At 30.3% G+C, this 19,525-nt stretch overlaps 1 protein-coding gene and 1 long non-coding RNA gene across 2 annotated transcripts; one reads left to right on the top strand and one right to left on the bottom strand.

Annotated features, from left to right (window-relative positions):
• Nucleotides 1–10,718: 10,718 nt before the first annotated feature.
• Nucleotides 10,719–11,409, top strand: LOC112679558. The gene is made up of 3 exons (XR_003148224.1): nt 10,719–10,809; nt 10,977–11,089; nt 11,154–11,409. It is a non-coding gene; the product is annotated as an uncharacterized LOC112679558 (long non-coding RNA).
• Nucleotides 11,410–14,445: 3,036 nt separating this feature from the next.
• LOC112679556 (E3 ubiquitin-protein ligase DCST1-like) lies at nt 14,446–19,425 on the bottom strand. Its single transcript, XM_025549408.1, has 5 exons — nt 19,302–19,425; nt 19,020–19,215; nt 16,808–17,051; nt 15,831–16,087; nt 14,446–14,786 (listed from the first exon to the last, which is right to left on the bottom strand). Exons 1-5 carry the CDS (start codon nt 19,397–19,399, stop codon nt 14,490–14,492), a joined length of 1,092 nt encoding a protein of 363 aa, XP_025405193.1. The 5' UTR covers nt 19,400–19,425; the 3' UTR covers nt 14,446–14,489.
• Between the last annotated feature and the right edge of the window lie 100 nt (nt 19,426–19,525).

Raw genomic sequence — 19,525 nt, forward strand, 5'->3', positions numbered from 1 at the left:
TGATTATTTGAATTAAACATGAGAAAACAAAATTACAATTTTATTACGGCATAATTATATTCACATAACTTCTATTTTTTTAATTTAACTTTTCATTCATTAAAATTGTAACCGTACTCATTAATTCTTAATTAAACATTTTATTTATTTAATTAACAGGTATACTCTTATACGAACGCTAAGAATAAAAACTTACAGTTAAGACCTGTAATATAGGTTATACATATTATGTATACTAGACGTGAAATTTAATTTTCAATGGAACATTAAATAAGACAAATGCAAATAAAGTATAAAAATCTAATGATTTAATACTTAATTCACGAAAATCATTTAAATACGATTAAGTATAGTATTGCAAATTAAATTATGAACATAATTTAAAAATAATTTGTGATATAGTGAGTAGTTCACTAATTTAAATTTACATTTATTTATTTATTGTTCATGTGATAATTGTTTTTTGATTATGGCAGACGTACCTAATATTTAAATTAAAATTAGGTTTGTACTACACATTATACTTCAATTATTTGTTTATACATTTAATACTGCAGTTTTTGTTAATGTTTTAGACTTATGAAAATTTACAATCTATACCCAAACTATTTACGCAGTGTTTAATAAAACCATAATGAACCGCTTTAAGATGATGACGGTTAATGAACACCTATTAAATAGGGGTACTCGATCAGGTGCATTTGTCTGATTGTCGAAATTATTAGTCAAACAAATTGTGTGCAACAGGATTACAGTGACATAGTAGGGATTTTTCTTTGGTGATTCTGAGGGGGCTAATCATTTTTGAAACAGAGGTAGTTGAACTAGGGTCTTCCATAAGTTAAGCATAACGTAACGTTCAAGGCCGTATCTTGGGGGGGGTCCAGGGTATCTGGACCCCCCGAAATTTCTTCAATATTTTACGAATGTTTAAAATACTTATTTATTTTTAATACCAACATAAATATTTTCAGTCAAAAATTCCAATTAATCATTGACTGAGAATATCCCCCCGTGGTCCACGGACGGCGATTGTTGTTGCGCGACCGGTTCGTACTCACCATCGCTCGTGTCCGATGCTCAGACGCAGCGAACAGCAACGACCGGGGTTTGCATATTTTTGTTTTTGTTGTTGCAGTTGATGTGACGCGTTCACCAAAACGATACAACTCCGAGGACACTATTAAGCTCGTGAGTCGACTGTCGGCCAAAAATATTGTAATATTTGTTTATGCGTTTCGCGCATTATTATATTATTGTATTAATTATTATTTTTTCCTGCGTCTCGCGCAGTCATTATTATTATTAGATAGTTAAGCCTTATATTTTTTACCCCTTTGTGGTCGCGACCTCCCTTATGCTCATATTTGTATATGTGTAGGAATATATTTATATGCAAAAGAGTAATCAAAAATAAAGCTCCGTGATAATTATACTTTTGTGTCAAATTTTGCCTTCTTCCACGTCACATAATTCCCGAGATCAAATCAAGGGCCTCGGAGGTTACAGCTTTTAATTTTATATCATAATATCGTATGAAAATACATCTATAAATGATATTAATTTTAATAAAAGAAGATTAAATATTTTTCTGTCCTATTTTTAACCAAATATCAAAAGTTAAAATCTAAATTTAATAAAATTACAATATACATGTTTTGGATCCCTCCCGAAAAATATTTCTAGATACGACCTTGGTAACGTTAATGTATGACATTGTAAAAAAAAATCTAAGTAGCTTTTTTGCGTGATGAATCATTATATTAGTATTGATCGCATTCAATGCACATCGTACGTCGACATAGGTAGTCATCTAATTTATAGGATTATTGCACAAATATATGTAAATATTCTGTTGTTTTACACAACAAATCGGCAAGTCGTTGGATTTGTCAGCGTCAATAAAAGAATCAACTCATTGACAAAATTCTCCCCTCACCACCCTATTAAGAAACATTACATTCCAATTTCTATTTATTTTTTTCCAAAAATAACAATGAATCTAAAACGGTTTAGGAGCGCATTGACGACTATATCATGTCCACTGTTTGCGTCCTTTGCATCGACCCGATCAACTACTACCACCATAAGGAATACGTTGTCAAATAACGATCGAGGTACGACGCTGACTGCGAATAATGCATATCGATATGGCGCAATAAGCCGTGCACGGCCGTGACGTCACCAATTGCCTGACTCAACGTTATCGGTCACGTCCGGGTACAGAAACGGGGCCAAGGTCATGGAGAGGGTGACGACGCCGTCGGCGGGCGAACGCGAGATACGATACAACGTTGACGGGTAGTGGGGGTGGACCGATGTTAAGTGGAAACGGGGCGGGGAAATGCACCCGTGCGAGTGCGCTTGTACCTACGCGGTGTGTGCGTGTGGGAAGGGGATCCGAGACAAAACCAACTCGCCGATTTAACAATAACATATATTTGTACCGTCTGATCGAGATGACGTCGTCGCCGGTACGTGTAATTGATGCGAATGCAACAATACGACCGTAGCCGGCGGTGTCGGACGGTGTGTTCGGCCGTTTTGCAGGAGGCATTTGGGTACTTACGTGTCTTGACGTCGACGCGAGGGAGGTTACCCCGCACAGCTCGAAAGGGTTTATCCGCACCACTGAGCGGCGGAACGAAACGCGGTCGTGGTTTTGGCTCCGTAGCGTTCGGGTTCGCCACCGGTCATCGTGTCGGCCGTTCGTCGGCGAGATGCGGACGCGGTTCGGCTAAACGTTTTCGGGCGTCGCGGTTGTAGACGAACGAAAAAAAAAAAAATAAATATATAACCAAAAACGGAGGAAAAAATTAAATACTCGCAGGAATATTATAGACACGCGAAAAACACCGGTTTTCGCGATCGGACCAATCGCATTCTCAAAGGTCAAGCACGATACTTTCCATGAGCAGCCCGTCACTGTTCAACGGCATCGGCTTATACCCGTAATCTCGTTGTCATCTCGACCGGATGCGACGGACTTCTCGGCCACAGAACTATGTTATCAATCATATGGCTTATCACGGGCAAGGTGCGTGCCGCCGCTACTTGTCATGATAACGAGAGGGGGATCCGTCGTTGTCTCGCGCAAAACTCACGTGCGCGCACCGCCGCCGACGCCGCCAAAACGATCATATGGTCAGCAAAAGTTTTCGATTCACCGTCAGAGAGAGCTGCCGTCTGGGCGAATTCGCTTCGCACCGCCATAAGTCAACAACAATCGTGCTCGAGAACGGATGTCCAGCGAATCGCCCACAATGGTTCAATAATCTTCACTTAAATGCGCACTGCAGCAATTGTGCAACATGCTTAAGACCTATGGTTTTCATGAAAAATCTTTTTCCGATCATTTTCTAAATATTTTCTTCGGACTCTCGTCTCAAAATTGATTCAAAGAATTTTAATTCAAATGAGTATCGAGGTGCAGCTTAAAAAAAATGTAATAAAACAAACACTCATCACTCATCAGGACGATTGTCGAGCATGGTTATAAAGTTAGCATGAGAAATTATTTGGTTCAAACAATATCTCATTAATCATAATAATCGAATTCTAATTTGTCTCATCACGCGTGATATTGTCACACAATTAACTGCAGTACGGAGATTTTATGTTTATTGCTCACTTTATATATACTTTATATATTATACGTACATCCAGTGCTCGAATTGGGAAAAATTAAGTAGAGGAGCTCAGCCAAACGATTTGAAAACTGCGTTCCACGTGCGCAATTATTTGATACAGACCCGTGGGGGGCTTCCCCTCTCTTCCCACTTCAAAAACCTTAAATATATTTTGAATACCACTCTTCAATTAAACAAATATTTAAATTCTAAATATAATATATTTTGATAGCAATACCAAAATCCTATATGTTACAATAGAAAATAAAATAATAATTAACATAGGTAATTGTAGGCGATCAGGCAGTCTCATGAATCGAATGATATAATCATATATTTGGTTTTTGTCATTATTTATTTTTACTCTTTAATGCGGGCCACGGCCTTAGAAGATTAGTCTAAGGTCGTGGTGAAGGCATTTATTTTTTTCCGAAATGACGATATCGACGATCGCCAATATTAATAACAACCCGTACAATGTATAAAGTACAATACATCAAATTCACAGACATTACTATTTATATTTTTCCAGAAATGACGACGTTGTCCCTTATCATAACCATCGTATAATTTTTAATTATAAAAATAGTTTTGATATAAATCATAAAATTCATTTTCCAATTGACGTAAATTGAAATTCACATAAAAATTATTTTGGATATCAATTAGGATGAACGTGGCGTCCCCCGTTCCGGTGAAAAATATATTTGGATTACGCAAAAAAAAAAAAAAAAAAAATAGTAGAGGAGCTCCGTCCCCCTGCGTACCCCCCTCAATTCGAGCACTGCGTATATCTCTTGTACGCGTTGTTTTGCGCTGATCAGTGTGACGCGTATTCGGGAGTTTAATTATACGTTCTAATTGTCTATACGCGACATTATTAGACGCCGCAGCGATTGATGACATATTATATCATGTGGAAATTAAAAACTGTTTCGGTAATAACAATTAAATATTTAGTTATGAATCGGTTATATGCGATCAACGTGCATCAGATGTATCAATGTCACGTCAGCACGGACATCATACGCGCCCACACACACACACACATATATATATATATATATAGCGCCGGTAAAATGGGGACCTTAAATAGACCTTAAATACTTCAAATACTTCATAGATTACCTTAATTTTCAATATATAAATTTAAGTTAAGAAGAGCAATATTATACTTGCAACATATTATTTTATATTGCTCATTGACATTCAAGAGTGATTGAAAATCGTGATTATTTACGTATACGCAGTCGTCAATAGTCCTAATCTAGAAGGGTAAAAACAGAGGATAGGTTTAAATTAATTTGCTAATCCACTGTTATCTTTTTTTCAATTATTAAATATTTTTCACTTCAGCCTATGTTATTCTATGATGTATGCTATAAAACGTTATTATATTATTCGCTTTTAAAATTTAAATTGAATGCCTTTGATTTTTTGTACTCGAAGTAAACTTTTTGTTCAGTCTCCTTCCTTCTATTTTTTCATTTCTAGATCCGGGCCTGCATGTGTACATGTAATATACATATTAATATACGTAGTACTTACGTTATTTGATAACAATAGATTTCCGAGGGTTCATTGACTAGTGTATCATTCAATGGTTTTTTCGCTTTGTGGGAGTTTATCCGTACGGTATTCCAATATTATTATCGTTGTTACACATACTGATGCGAAGATTTGTGTGCGTGTATACACCATTGACTATACAAAACGCACTACATCACAACGGATGAGTGCAGGTACCGAGGAGAATGTCATTCTATAATTAAACGGCTTGTAAACCACAACGATCAATAAGAATAATGTAGTAATGAGATATTTTATCAATGTATACGCACTTGCAGTGCACGTCATATCCTCTGCGAAAACTTTGCATTGTTCTACCAATCGTCGTAATCGACCCGGGAGATCAATATTCGCGCATGGTATTTTAGTAATAATAATACAAACGATTGTTTCTTCTATTGTTAACCTAACCTAACGACGTGTTTTTAATTAAATTTGCATTGTGACGTTTTCCTGTGATTGGCCTTTCACGTGTTTACTCGTAAATAATATCGAGTAGGTTGGTTTATTGTAGACGTTTATTATACTAGGTGTACTACGTTTTCTCTCGAGATTATATTTTTTTATTTAGTCTACAAGATCAATACTTGGAAGTCGGAAAAAATTCTGGTTAGAAATATTTTTGCTTCATAATCTATTATTCCAAGTACTATACATATTAATTGTAATTTAAGTTATTTTATTATTATAATTAGACTTTTATGTCTTATACAGCCATAATGTGATCATAAAAATAAGAAAAATAAGGACGATATTACTAAGATATGACAGATATACAGGTAACTGTTATGAACTAAGGTTTACATGTAGTATAGCCATGATAAAATAATACATATAATGACAATAATATTATGTCATTGTGTATGCTATGTATGGCAAGTATGTATTCGCTTATACGCGTCAATACTTGTGTTAGGTTAGTTAGGTAGTTTTTGATGTTTACCAAAAAATTTAGGGTTCATATAATTTTAAATTGCCGAAAATATGTAAAATATGTGGTCGAAGAAATTATTCTAAAACAAAGTATTGAATTGAAAAATATCCAGAACTTAAATCAGACGGTTGAATGATTTTTTGCTCGTCGCACAATAAATCCTTTGGTTGTGAAAGTAAATCACAAGTTGATATGCCAGAGCATATTTTAACGTTCTAATTGTTGTATAATATGTATGTGGCATTAGTGGCCTCCAGTGGATGCTACCCAGTGGAATGGGTGATCGTCACTGACCAACACATTCTCATAACAACCGATATAAATGTTAATTTAATGAAAATTATTGTATATATCTACCTACATTGGCGTAACAGGGAAAAAATCTAGGGGGGCAATATAATATATTTATTTTACCAAAACCCTGACTCCCCCTTACCTGTTAAAACATATTTTTATTGTATGTATTTTATACATTATATCTAATTATTTGATTTTTTAACTGAGTCTTTTAACTCATTTTATGGTTTAGATAAACATAAATTGTAGGTAGCAGGTACTAGGTATTGTTAACCAATATTGTTAAATAATAAGTTCATTTATAAATGGTGGTATTTGTACTGTTGGATTATTTGGGGGGGGGGGCAAAATTATATCTCTTATAAATTTGTCAAAGGGGGCACTTCCCCTTTCCCCCCACAATTACGCCACTGCCTACCTATCTATATCTATATCTATATCTATATCTACATCTACATCTATATCTACACCTATATCTATATCTATATCTACATCTACATCTATATCTACACCTATATCTACATCTATATCCCATATCTATATCCCATATCTACATCCCATATCTATATCCCATATCTATATCCCATATCTATATCTATATCCCATATCTATATCCCATATCCCATATCTATATCCCATATCTATATCCCATATCTATATCCCATATCCCATATCTATATCCCATATCTACATCCCATATCTATATCCCATATCTATATCCCATATCTACATCCCATATCTATATCCCATATCTACATCCCATATCTATATCCCATATCTACATCCCATATCTATATCCCATATCTATATCCCATATCTATATCCCATATCCCATATCCCATATCCCATATACCTTTTTTGTATGTACGCATGCGCGTCTAACCTAAGTTAACTCTTTTGGTAAAACAGTTTTACAGTACAGTACAGTTTAATAGTTCAATAGGTTAGATTCAGGGAAGGTCAATTATACAATTTATTCGTATAATTTAATTAATAAAATCAAAAAATTATTTGTTCCATACGTAATAAAAATACATTAATGGGTCATTAATACAGTCTTATTTTCTGGAGATTTTCGTCAAATCTTGCCAGTTGTAGTAAGAGGAACGAGAGCTGATGAAGTCAAAATGCATCATTAAAGAGATCTTACATTTGGCCAGACATTTTTAATTTAAATTAATTTAATTTAGTTAAATTGAAACTTAAAACTAATATGAGAATATTATCATCTGATAAATAAAACTTTTGCTGATGCTTTACTCCGTGTTGGTAATGGTCAGTCACTGACTAGAAATGATAAAATTGATCTGTCTGAGCTTTGTTTTTTGATGTCTAATTTTATGGACCTAATTGAAAATGTTTACCCAGATTTACCTAATATTTCGACTAAAACGACAAGTTGGTTTCAAGAAAGAGCAATATTGTCACCAACTAACGTTCAAGTCAATAAAATAAATGACATGATACTGTTAAAATTCAACGCACCAACAAAAGTTTACTATTCCATTGACACTGTTTTAGATGCAGAGGAGGCGATACCATTATCCAACTGAATTTTTAAATTCTTTATCACCTTCAGGGACCCCACCACACAAATTAAGTCTAAAAATAGGGTCTCCTATAATTTTACTTCGTAACTTAAGTCCACCTAAATTATGCAACGGTACAAGATTACAAATAAAGTCTTTAAAAAACTGTCTGCTTGAGTGTATAATCCTTACTGGCTGCGGAGCTGGGGAAATGGTCTTGGTTCCTAGAATACCAATGATACCAACCAATTTGCCATTTCAGTTCAAACGGCACCAATTTCCCGTGAAATTAAGCTTTGCAATGACTATTAATAAGGCACAAGGTCAAACATTAAACGTTGCAGGTTTAGACTTAACCGTCCAGTGTTTTTCCCATGGTCAATTGTACGTAGCTCTGTCACGTGTCACATGCAAACAAAATCTATTTGTGATGGCCCCAGAAGGTGAGACACTTAACGTGGTGTATCCAGAAATATTTAATACTTAAGACAAATTGATATAATTAACAAAAAAAATAAAAATCATACATCATACATCATAACGAAACAAACATATTCCACACGTATATAAAACAAATTAATCAAATTAAATATCTGATATAATTCATATCAAACTTTTCACATATTCCTAAACATATATAAATGTACTGAAATCTAGCAATAGCAAAGCATTGCCGGGTCAATATATATAACTTAAATTATGTATTATTATTTAGTTTAACTGGTAATAGACATTATTCGTCGATAGTAATTATTTTTATAGTGTTTTTTAATTCCAATGTTATGACATTTAGTTTTCTTTTTGAGGAGAGAAAGTGGAGAAGGGGGATTGTTATGTAGCCTAACAAAAAAAATTCAACCAAATCTGCCACTAGGTATCATATTAGACTAAGAGTTGAGAAGTTTTTTACTACGCCAGCTATATTTTTTATCAGCTTTTCTTTAAGGACCGCATACAAAATGAAAATTAACGTTATTAAAAATATAATTTTAACATACTCGTATAATATTAAATTATTTATGGATAGCAACAATAATATTATAAGTTTCACATTGGAAGATTGACCGTATTAACTAATTTTGAATTTGAAAGGGAAATTTAAAAAAATTTAATAAATTAATAAAATTCTTGAGTGTGAAAAAATATAAAAATGTAGTTTTTAATTTGATTTTTAAGGTTAAATTTTTCCCGCCATTTCGTTTACATTCGCTTTCACATAAGATGTTAATGTATATAAAACTGCATTTACGTATTTGTTGCTTAATCGTGAACAATATTCATTTTTTCAAAATTTAAGTATTGACAATGCGTTATAAGTTCATAGCTAATATTCGTAATAGTATAATAGTTACGATATTATTTTACTTATTACAATTTAAGATATAAAATTTAAATATTAATGTGGTGATGTTCAACCTCTTTTCCTCGTTGGGCCACTTTGGTAAACAATTATCTTCTAAAGGGTCATCAAATATAAAAGTACGAATAATTTCAACATTAATCGTATAATATAAATTTGATACACATAGTAGGTATGCATTATACATGTGGGTACATATTTTAATTTATACCATGTGGCCACGGGTTGAGTATCACTGGCTTAGAGGAATTTTGTATTTTAGTCGTTTATTAATTACCAAATGAATTAAGTAAAAGAAGCTACAGTTAAATTAGATACTTTTGTACTGTTCTTTTAAATTACTGATGATAGAAGGACCAAATGTCTCAATAACATAGGTTGAATTTTAATGTTCTAATTTTCACAGTAAAAAAGTTATCTATAATTTAGAAAAATCGAAAATTTCACGTGCCTATAAACAGCACTAATTTCAATTAAGTAATTCATAACCTTGAAACGACTTTAACTAATTAATTATTGTCGTTTAATGAAAATTAATTGAAACATAAAATTTCGTCAAAATTAAATTTTGTAACGTTAATATTAAAAACTATGCTTTTTTAAAAACAAAATTCGTTTCGTTATTCATAAGATTTCAATTTGTTTTTTCGTAGAATTTATATGTGTATGTGGTGTGTAAGTTCTACCATATTTTTGGTGTTTTAAGATTTTTATAATTCCTTTCAGATTTTGGGGGAATTAAGATATTGGTTTTATCATGAAGTGTGGTTTTCTATTTGTCTGTGTTCACCAAAATAAAACATTTGAGCTTAATTTCAATAAATTGTTTTCGAGAATTTAAATATTACATTTTGACATAATGATATGAATCACGAAAATCCGTCACATTTTCGTAGTCAAAAATGCATAACATTTTCAAAGTTTATACTAAATACAAATATTTTTAACCACCCAAGAATAAATCATTTTACGTTAAATTGTAACCTGAAAAAATTACCTAGTCTAACGAAATATCTTTATGCGTCTCCGATCATTTTATAATTAGGAAAAATATTGATGACTGGACAATAAATAATTAAATAATATTAATTTTAATATTTATATAAAATTTATTAAATCCGTTTAACAAAAATAATAAAAATCAAAACTAAAAATCAAACAGTTCCAAAAATTATTGTTTACAAATTTTTAATGCCTAGCATTGAATTGTCACCTAATGGTTATCATACCATTATTTCTACAAAATTTTCTAACAACTTATGATTTACGAGTTATTTTTCACTATAAAATAATAATTTTATTACAATCGTTTTGTCCTTATCGCAACCGCCATCTAGGTATGTGTTAGGTAACTGATATTTTTCTACGTTGATAAAATGATAACAGATTGTTCAGGGAACTCAAGTTAAATAAGAAATGTATGGAATGAGTACTCAAAAGGATTCTTTTCTTTTTGTCTAAAATACAATATTGTGAACTGGGATAGCTTAAGTAAGTACCCTACGTGTTGTACGTTTTGTGTACTCCATTTAGGTCTATGTGAAGACAACTCATATATTTTTAAACATGATTTGGTTAAAGCTCTTTATCATGGATTTGGTGTAAAAATATTTTTGATTTTTTTTTTTGTTAATGGATTGAATTATTATGTAAATCAGTAATTTATGAGATTGAAAACCAAATAAATAGTCAAGGTGAACAAATAATATATTTAACAGTACATATTACTGTGTAAATTAATATTCTACAAGTGTGCAAAGTTCAAATCAATGTAAGTCTGCCGCTATAACTGGTTTATGATTATTTTATTTAATTCATTTTTTTCCATTTTACAGTGAAAAATGGACTGGCTTGGTTGAATACATTGATTATGTTATTGACAACTATGGATAGGTATCAACTACATGTAAGTGGAAATATTTTATATGTATATATATATATGATATATATAAAATATATTTCTGCTGAAGTAAATTGATTATAAATAATAATAATAGTGTAATACAGTTACTTATCAATTTCTTATGATTAATAGCTATACCTTTAAATCATAATGTTTTTGTCATAAGATTGACATTGATGTTCTTAAAGTTAGAATGCATTTAATTTGCTTTAAATAATCTGATGTTATCATAATATATTGTATTTGGAAATTATTTTTTTCAATTAAATTATTTTACTTAGATATATTTTATTTTATTTAACCATTATTTGTAATTTTCTTGTTGAGTCTGATATTAAAGGATAATAATCTATGGTTAATACTATGGTTATTTATAGACTAATAAATAAATATTATAACATGAATATAATTTAAAATAAATAAATAACTTATTGAAATCTCATAATGGTAACATTTTCTGTGATGAATATTGTATTCAGTGTTTTGTATTTATTAGAAATTAAAAATGATAGTATAATAAACACACATTTTTTAGTTACATATTTTATTTGTATATATTTTCCATTTTAAATATTAAGAAATGGTTAACTTCAGTTAACTTTATATCTATCTTTGAAAATGATTTATGTTTTAATTTTTTTGAACTGATTAAAAATATAATGTCCACTACGATAAAATTGATGAGGCAGATATTTGTTAAAACATAATGATTAACAACTATTATGGTTTGGAACTTTATATAATTGAATATTTATTTTTGTAACACTTATTTGAAATCTGGATAGATAATAGTTCAACAATAAACTCCTTGCTTAAAAATAAGTAATTTAAATTGTTTAATTTTTAAAAGTATTTCATTTGATGAAATAACACAGTGAAGCTGTTTCAGCCGCAAAAAATAATCTAGATATTTGATTTAGACTCTTAGGATTTTCTATAATCTTAAAATTGTTTACCAAATTATAAAATGTTGAAAAATAGTGTTCGATAATTTTAAAACAATTTTCTGTCATTATAGATGATTGTAATTTTAAATATGAGAAAACAGCATCCAAGTAAAATATGTTGTATATATTTTATTTTTATTGAATTACTAAGGCTTCAACATCTGATGTCATTAGCCAAATATGTTAAGATACTTAACTTAAAAATTATGTGGTTGAACATTTGATGGTATTGGTGGTATTGATTAATAACTTGTCTTAAATTGTTTGTGATAAACATGTCTGTGAAAAACTTTAAAATGTTTCCTGAGTTTTCCTCTCAAAAAGCTTGTTTCATCGTGAGTGGGTTTCCTTAAATTTGTTTAGAGCTGTTAAACTTAGGGTATTCTAGTAAAATGTGTTTGATGATAATTTTTTTTATTACATAGTTTGCTGGTTGGAGGTTCTTAATTTTTAAAGATGTATATGTGTTAAAAGAAAATGTCCAATTCAGGTTCTTATAATTTATACTTCTTTGTATTTAGTTGTGAGAGGAGGGGATTTTCATGGGGTGATTGATGTTCCGATTTTTCTAAGTTTATTTATATTTGGTGTCTCTCCCAATTATTTCGCCTGTATTTTTTTTGTTGTATCAATAATATTTTTTTGGGCATTTTGAAATGTTACTTTATTAATATAAAGCTATAGGGTAAGGGTTTTTTAGAGTCACTTAAAATGAGTATATGCACCGACACCAAGTTAACTGTGTGTGACATTGATTTTTCGATGGCTTGGCTTCGGCCGAGAGATATTTTTATTATATAGTTGATATTGATATATTTATTTAAATGTTAAATACTTTGTAAATATTTTATCCATAATTCTGATTATGTTCTAATTAAATTAAACTAATTTTCTTTTTATAAACATTAATTTTTTCTCTTAATTTAGTATTATTAAACTATTGATTAAAATATTTACATATTAATATTTTATTACATTATTATTTCTGCATCATAACAATTTGTCTTATTATATAATATTTATGATATTCATTTTATAATAATTTTTTTTAGCTTGAATTCATTAGTAAGGAAGACTCATATGTACCTTGTACAAACATCTTTGTGATCATCAAACTCATATATATTTAAAATAGTGTAGTACAAAGCATTATGGTCTAAATGTTGCTTGTAACTTATTCAATGAACTAAAAGACTTGGAAATAGTTTGTAGTGATTGTTATGTAGGCTTGTCATGGATTGTATATGCTTATAAATTAACATTGAATGTAAGGAAATTAATTTTAATGTAGATACTTCTAAGAAATTCTTGAATTAGTTTCATAAATTGATTATAAATTATTCTTTATTGCATTAAATTTATTTTGAATTTAAAATATAGACGCCAGTTACTGAAAAGAAGAATTTGTACAACTTTAATATGTTTGGAATCATATTTAATACTATGGGTATGACAACTAGACTTCAAATCTTGAAGGCACTACATAATGAATCCACATTTCCCAACATTCCATATAACAAGTATTTATATTATACCATTATTATATTCCCAATACCAGTGTTAGAAAAAAAATTCACATATTCTATTTTGTATTATAATATTTTATAATATTAAAATTTAAAGTGTCAAACAATTTGTTATTGATATTACCAAATATGTTCAATATTTCATCTGGAACAGTGTCATTAATTATAGATATATTTAATTTAAAACTACACGGAGCATGGGGGTTTTTCAAATAAGTTGGTGGTGCTTAAGCATCCCTTAGTACTCCTATAATTGTACCATTGACACAATGAATTCTATGGCAAATGAGTATAAAAATCGTTTTTCTGAATTCGAGTTAATTTTATGTATGAATACCTTTAACCATTATGTAATATTGTATCAGTATCATTCTTACCTGATTATCTTTCCAAGAAATATGTAAATTAGATAATTGTAATAATCAATGATGATTAAAGTTCTTCTATAGAAAGAAGTGAGTTTTTTTAAAGTATCTTTTCATTACTATTATATTTTTATAATTATGTTATTATGTATTATGAAATAATTAAAACTGATGTTAAAAATATTAAGGAAGACTAATATAAATATGTCTAGTTTATTTTAACCAAATTTACACGTTGAGTCACATAATAATTTATGTTTATTATTAAATATAAATAAATTGTTGTGTATGGGTATATTGAAAAATATTTTACTACATGCAAAGGACAGTAATGCATTTTACTCCAAAGAAATATACTTATATATGAAGTAGTAATTGTATTAGTATTAACATTAATAACTATTCATTAAATGATTTGTACATTTAATCTCTATTCGGTGTAACCTGTGTCCACATAACCCTCAAGTGCATCGATGTTCTCTTTCTCATCGTCGTTATTTTTTCTGTCGAATATGTCTGAACAAGCATAACACACGCCCACGTCTTTCCAACACTGTTCACAATGCACGTACAAGCAATCGACGGTGTTACAACCATATTGCTTACCTGCTCTGGTTTCCGGTTCGCCGCAAATCAGGCATTTCCGACGCGCACACGCACACCATATCAACCAACCAAACAGCTTTGGGAACTTGAGTCTAAGTATTAGGCATACGTTGAGGTCTTCCTGTTGAAGAGTAAAAGAAAAAAAAAAACTTGTGTAAAACTTTTGTGCGGCTATGGTGAACTTTTCCGATTGTATGGTGAACTCTTGATTTTTAGACTAGTTAACTCGTTTTAAGGTGTGCTCTGTAATAACTTTGTTTGTACCTTATAGTTCATAATAATATAATTCATATTACAAACAATTATAAATTTGATATACCAAAAAATAGATTTATATAATTTTTTTTTTATTATTATCTACCACGACTTAAAATGATACTTAAATATTTTTTTTTTTGTAATTTGTATGTTTATAATATAATTATTAATATTAAATACGAGCAGAGCCGTGCTAAGGATTTTTAGGGCCTGGGGTAAATTAATTTGAGAGTCCCTCAATCATATATTATATCAGTATGATAAAATAATATACACTAAGTTTTCAAAATGTTGGCAAATATAGTTCAAACTTCAACCAATCAAGGTCATTTAAATGTATCGACACAATGAATTATATTTTTAATAATTTCTCATCAATATACTTTAAGAGACCCCTTTACACTTTTCAAACTGGAGTCTGAGAAAAAATGCCCTCCCTCTGGTAATTGTCCTGCATATGAGTTTATATTAGTTAAATTAATTAATTAAATTTAATGAAATATTTTAATTTTATTATTATTGCTATTATTATTAATGGAAAATTGTAATACATAATAATGTTATAAAATAAGACAAAAATTAGTAAATTAATGTATGAAAATAAATATAAAAATAAATAAATATTTATACCTGAAGTATTATTATATTCGTAATGTACGACTGGTTGCGAATTAAAAATACATCATCTTATATATACAATGTCAATAAAATGAATAGTCAATTGTAATAGGTATTCAAACAAAGTTGTTACAGAATTGGGACAGTTTAGATATACCTTTTAGGTAGTTCTGAAGTAGGCTCGGGAGATTTTACTAATTGGAGCATTTTACAAGTCATTGAAATCGGTAGAATTTACTATTGCCCTTTTTTTGGGTGGTGAAGAAGGGGTGCTAGTGGACCAGCTGACCGTTAATTTGTTCTCTCGTGCCAGCTTCTCGACCTTCCGGCGCATGTATCGGAAGAAAGCCGATCGCTTCCTGAGTGTCTCGTTGTATAGGTACAAAACGCGTCGCTTCTCCCGTTTCCGGAAGAATATCGCACAGATTAACCGTTTTAACCGTCCTGTGTATCCAGCGAATGCGGTCATCACGAACACTAACAGAAATGTACCGTATATCTTGTTCACGTAGTACGTTTCTAACTTGTGCGGATTCGGCAGGCACACTGTAAAATTCGATATCCGATTAATAAGAGTACGCCTACGTTATTATTTTATTTTTAACTCCTCGTTGTTTTCATTTCTTTCGTAGTTGGAGATAAATGGAAAAAAATCCGTAGTTGAAAAAAAAATCTTTACATTAAAAAAAAAAAAAAATTATTTTTGATGTTAGAAATCTGTTGAAATTAAATAAACACAAATTGATGAAGTTTTACAGTAGAGCGGTTTCCTTCTTGAGTTCATAAATCCTATTTGGTCAAAATTGTGTAGACAAACAAGAAAAAACACATCATGGTAAAACTAATATATTCCTAGTTACATTTAGCATCTATTTAAACCAAAATATTATAAAATATTTCTAGGAGGAATCACTGATGATATTATTAATATTGTTGTTCGCAATAATCGTATATCAAATTATGTGCCCTGATTCCCAAATGAAAATAATTACGTCCTAGATTAATTACGTCCCCTCCCAAGATAACATTTGTGGGTTCATTCATTGGTTCTGTCTCCTGTGATACTGTTCTACGCATAGATATTTTAAAATGGTTAAGAGCGTTAAGCAGTCACCAGTACAATTTTATTGGTAACGCAATGGCGTCTGTATTCAAATGTATGAGCATTAATTTACTTTAGTTAAAATAAATACATGGAAAAGATAAATAATTGGCTCAATTTAGGATAGTAATTTTTTGGTGATATGTAGTATGACGGTTACTTACTTTCGTTGCTAAGATTGACGGTGATGTTTTTTCTGAAATTAAATTTGGATACTACAGACCTGAACAGGTTAGCGATCATACCAGTGCCTTTGACATTGATGCTCATGTTGTGGTGGCCGGTCTGAAAGTAATCGATCTTCGCGTGTCTTCTGATTACGTCCAAAGCCTCGTAGAACACAATGTCCAGCAAGACCAGCGAGGAAACGGCGAATATCTCAAACGTCATTTTCACCAGCGATTTGAACTGAATAGTAGTGAAAACATTTTGTTGTTATTAATTTTATTAATAGTTATTATTATTTAAGTTGTAATATATAGTTCATACTAAATATATTTTCTAATTGTATACCAAAGATCGAGGGAAAATGCTATACGCTTATTTGCTTTGCGCACAAAACGTTTATCATATTAAATTGTACTTATTCGGTTACATGTGTAAGATGAATATATATATATATATATATATAATTTAGTCTGTTTATGAGGACCCTGCGGCAAGAGCCCTTAATCCCATCGTATACGCAGTTCGCTTTAATGGTCGATATATTTTTTCGGACAATAAAATGTAGCGTTACATTTGTTCGAGGACTCAGCTGTAACGTGTGCGGTAATGACCATGTTTTATGTACAAATCGATTTCGAATACACTTCGTTTCGTACACAGTACAACACATAGACACACACGAGTGCCCATAAACAAATTATCTGAGCATAGCAAAAAAAAAATGAATATATACAATATATAATACTATCCATACATGAATTCGTTTAAACACTTATAGGTACTATTAAATTGTTACGTTTTACTATTTTTTATTTTTTTCTGTTTGGAATTTATTTTAATGATATATTTTATTTATTAAAAACTTAACAAGTACTACTGTGAGTGCTATTTGAGCTCATAATTTGTAATTATTTTATTGATTACAAATTACAATACTAAAATTATTACAAATTTAAATTTTACGAAAAATAATATAAAACGCATACAATTAAATGGTTTATAAGTTTAATATAATTTTAAAATAGTTAAATGTTTATATAGTACTGCCTGAGGAGATTACAACAGTTTATTCATGATCCATTTCATTATATTCATATGAGTATATATGTATTTTATTTTCGTTTTTACGGAAAATATTTAATTTCAAAATCTTTAAATTCATGAAAGTATTAACCAAAAATATTTTTTATGAAATAGTTAATATACGATTTGGTATATAATTAATAATTCAGTTATGAATTAAAATATTTTAGTAATTGGCTATTTGGATAAACTTATATTAATTAGTAATGAAACAAATTACCCTATATTTGATGATTTTATTCAAGGGAAACTCAGTTTATTACCATTTAATAGATTAGTTTAAAAAAAAATTATTTGTTGTTGAAAATGTAAATGTATGTACCTTTAAAGTATTGTACTTCGTTTTAGTGGTTGTAAATGTTCATATAGTGAGTAGATTAAAATTTTACAGGACTTAGTACGTACGTCTTTCGTGTGGTTTAATATTCTTATTTTGTTTTATTGTTTGTTTGTTTTTGTTCAAAGGCCACCATATTACAGCAATCATAATGTCCTTTTAGTACTGTCTCTCAGTCTGAATTTAACAGGCTTTTAATATAAATTCAGTTTACAACGATCGTTTTTGAACACAACTACATTGTGTTTTTATGTTTGGGTATTATTTTCTTACATTATTACTTGTGATACGGTGTAGTTTTTCAATTTCAGCAATCTTCTTCGGATGGTCTTGGAAAATGTAGTTAAAAGTATGTTTTTAATAAAAACTTTTAGGAATCGAAACGGAAATAATTTCAAAAACGAACCAACTATTTTCCTCAGTGGGTATGATTGTGAATGTAAATCAAATTCTTTTCGAATTTCTACTTTTAATCAATAAAAAAAATTTCGATTTAGTGTGTTATACGATATGTTTATTAACTAGACAAATCATTTTTAGTGGGTAAATCTGTACCGCAACACGGTAATATGACTGAGAAACTATTTAAACATCTAAAAAGAATTACAATTTTCATTCCATAAACTGCTTAAAATAAATAAATTGTTTTATGATTTCACTATTCCAGGGCTTAATTAGTACATTACTCGAAGAAGTATTAAGTGTCAGTTACGTAACTATGGGAGAAAGACCATCAGAATTGTAGAGGCAACTGGAAAAAGAAACAAGAGGTTTGATGTGGTACTTACTAGATAGTCACATTCACGATCCACCAATCTATAGCTTCTCAAGTCGATTGTTTTAGTTTTCTCAATTTTCTTGAGTGGAAGTAGTGTATGTTTACCGTTCCTTTTACGCCGAGCATCGATTTTTCGATAATACCGGGTCACATATGCATTGTCGTGTTCGATGTTGGTTAAATATTTATGCATGTAACTCTGACTGCTGCAAATTAAAAAATATATACAAAAGATATATGATAACTTGATTCTATCAGAAAAATAAAAAAATACCATTCATTTCGCACTTACTCTAAGAGGATTTTAAGAAACGAAAAGGCCAAAAGACGACGTATGCACAACAACAAAAATTCGGCCTTCTGTCTTTTTTCTCGGAAATCCATCATCATTTCTTTGGTTGAGTTGTAAACATCACGGTATTGATCGGGCTTTAGCGAAAAAACCAATCAACTAAGGTTATTATTTTTATTAATGCAGGGGATAATGAATCATCAGTTTATTAACGCATGAACATC

The sequence above is a fragment of the Sipha flava genome, unplaced genomic scaffold (genome assembly GCF_003268045.1).
Source record: "Sipha flava isolate LNK unplaced genomic scaffold, YSA_version1 164_pilon_pilon, whole genome shotgun sequence".
Classification (NCBI taxonomy): domain Eukaryota; kingdom Metazoa; phylum Arthropoda; class Insecta; order Hemiptera; family Aphididae; genus Sipha; species Sipha flava.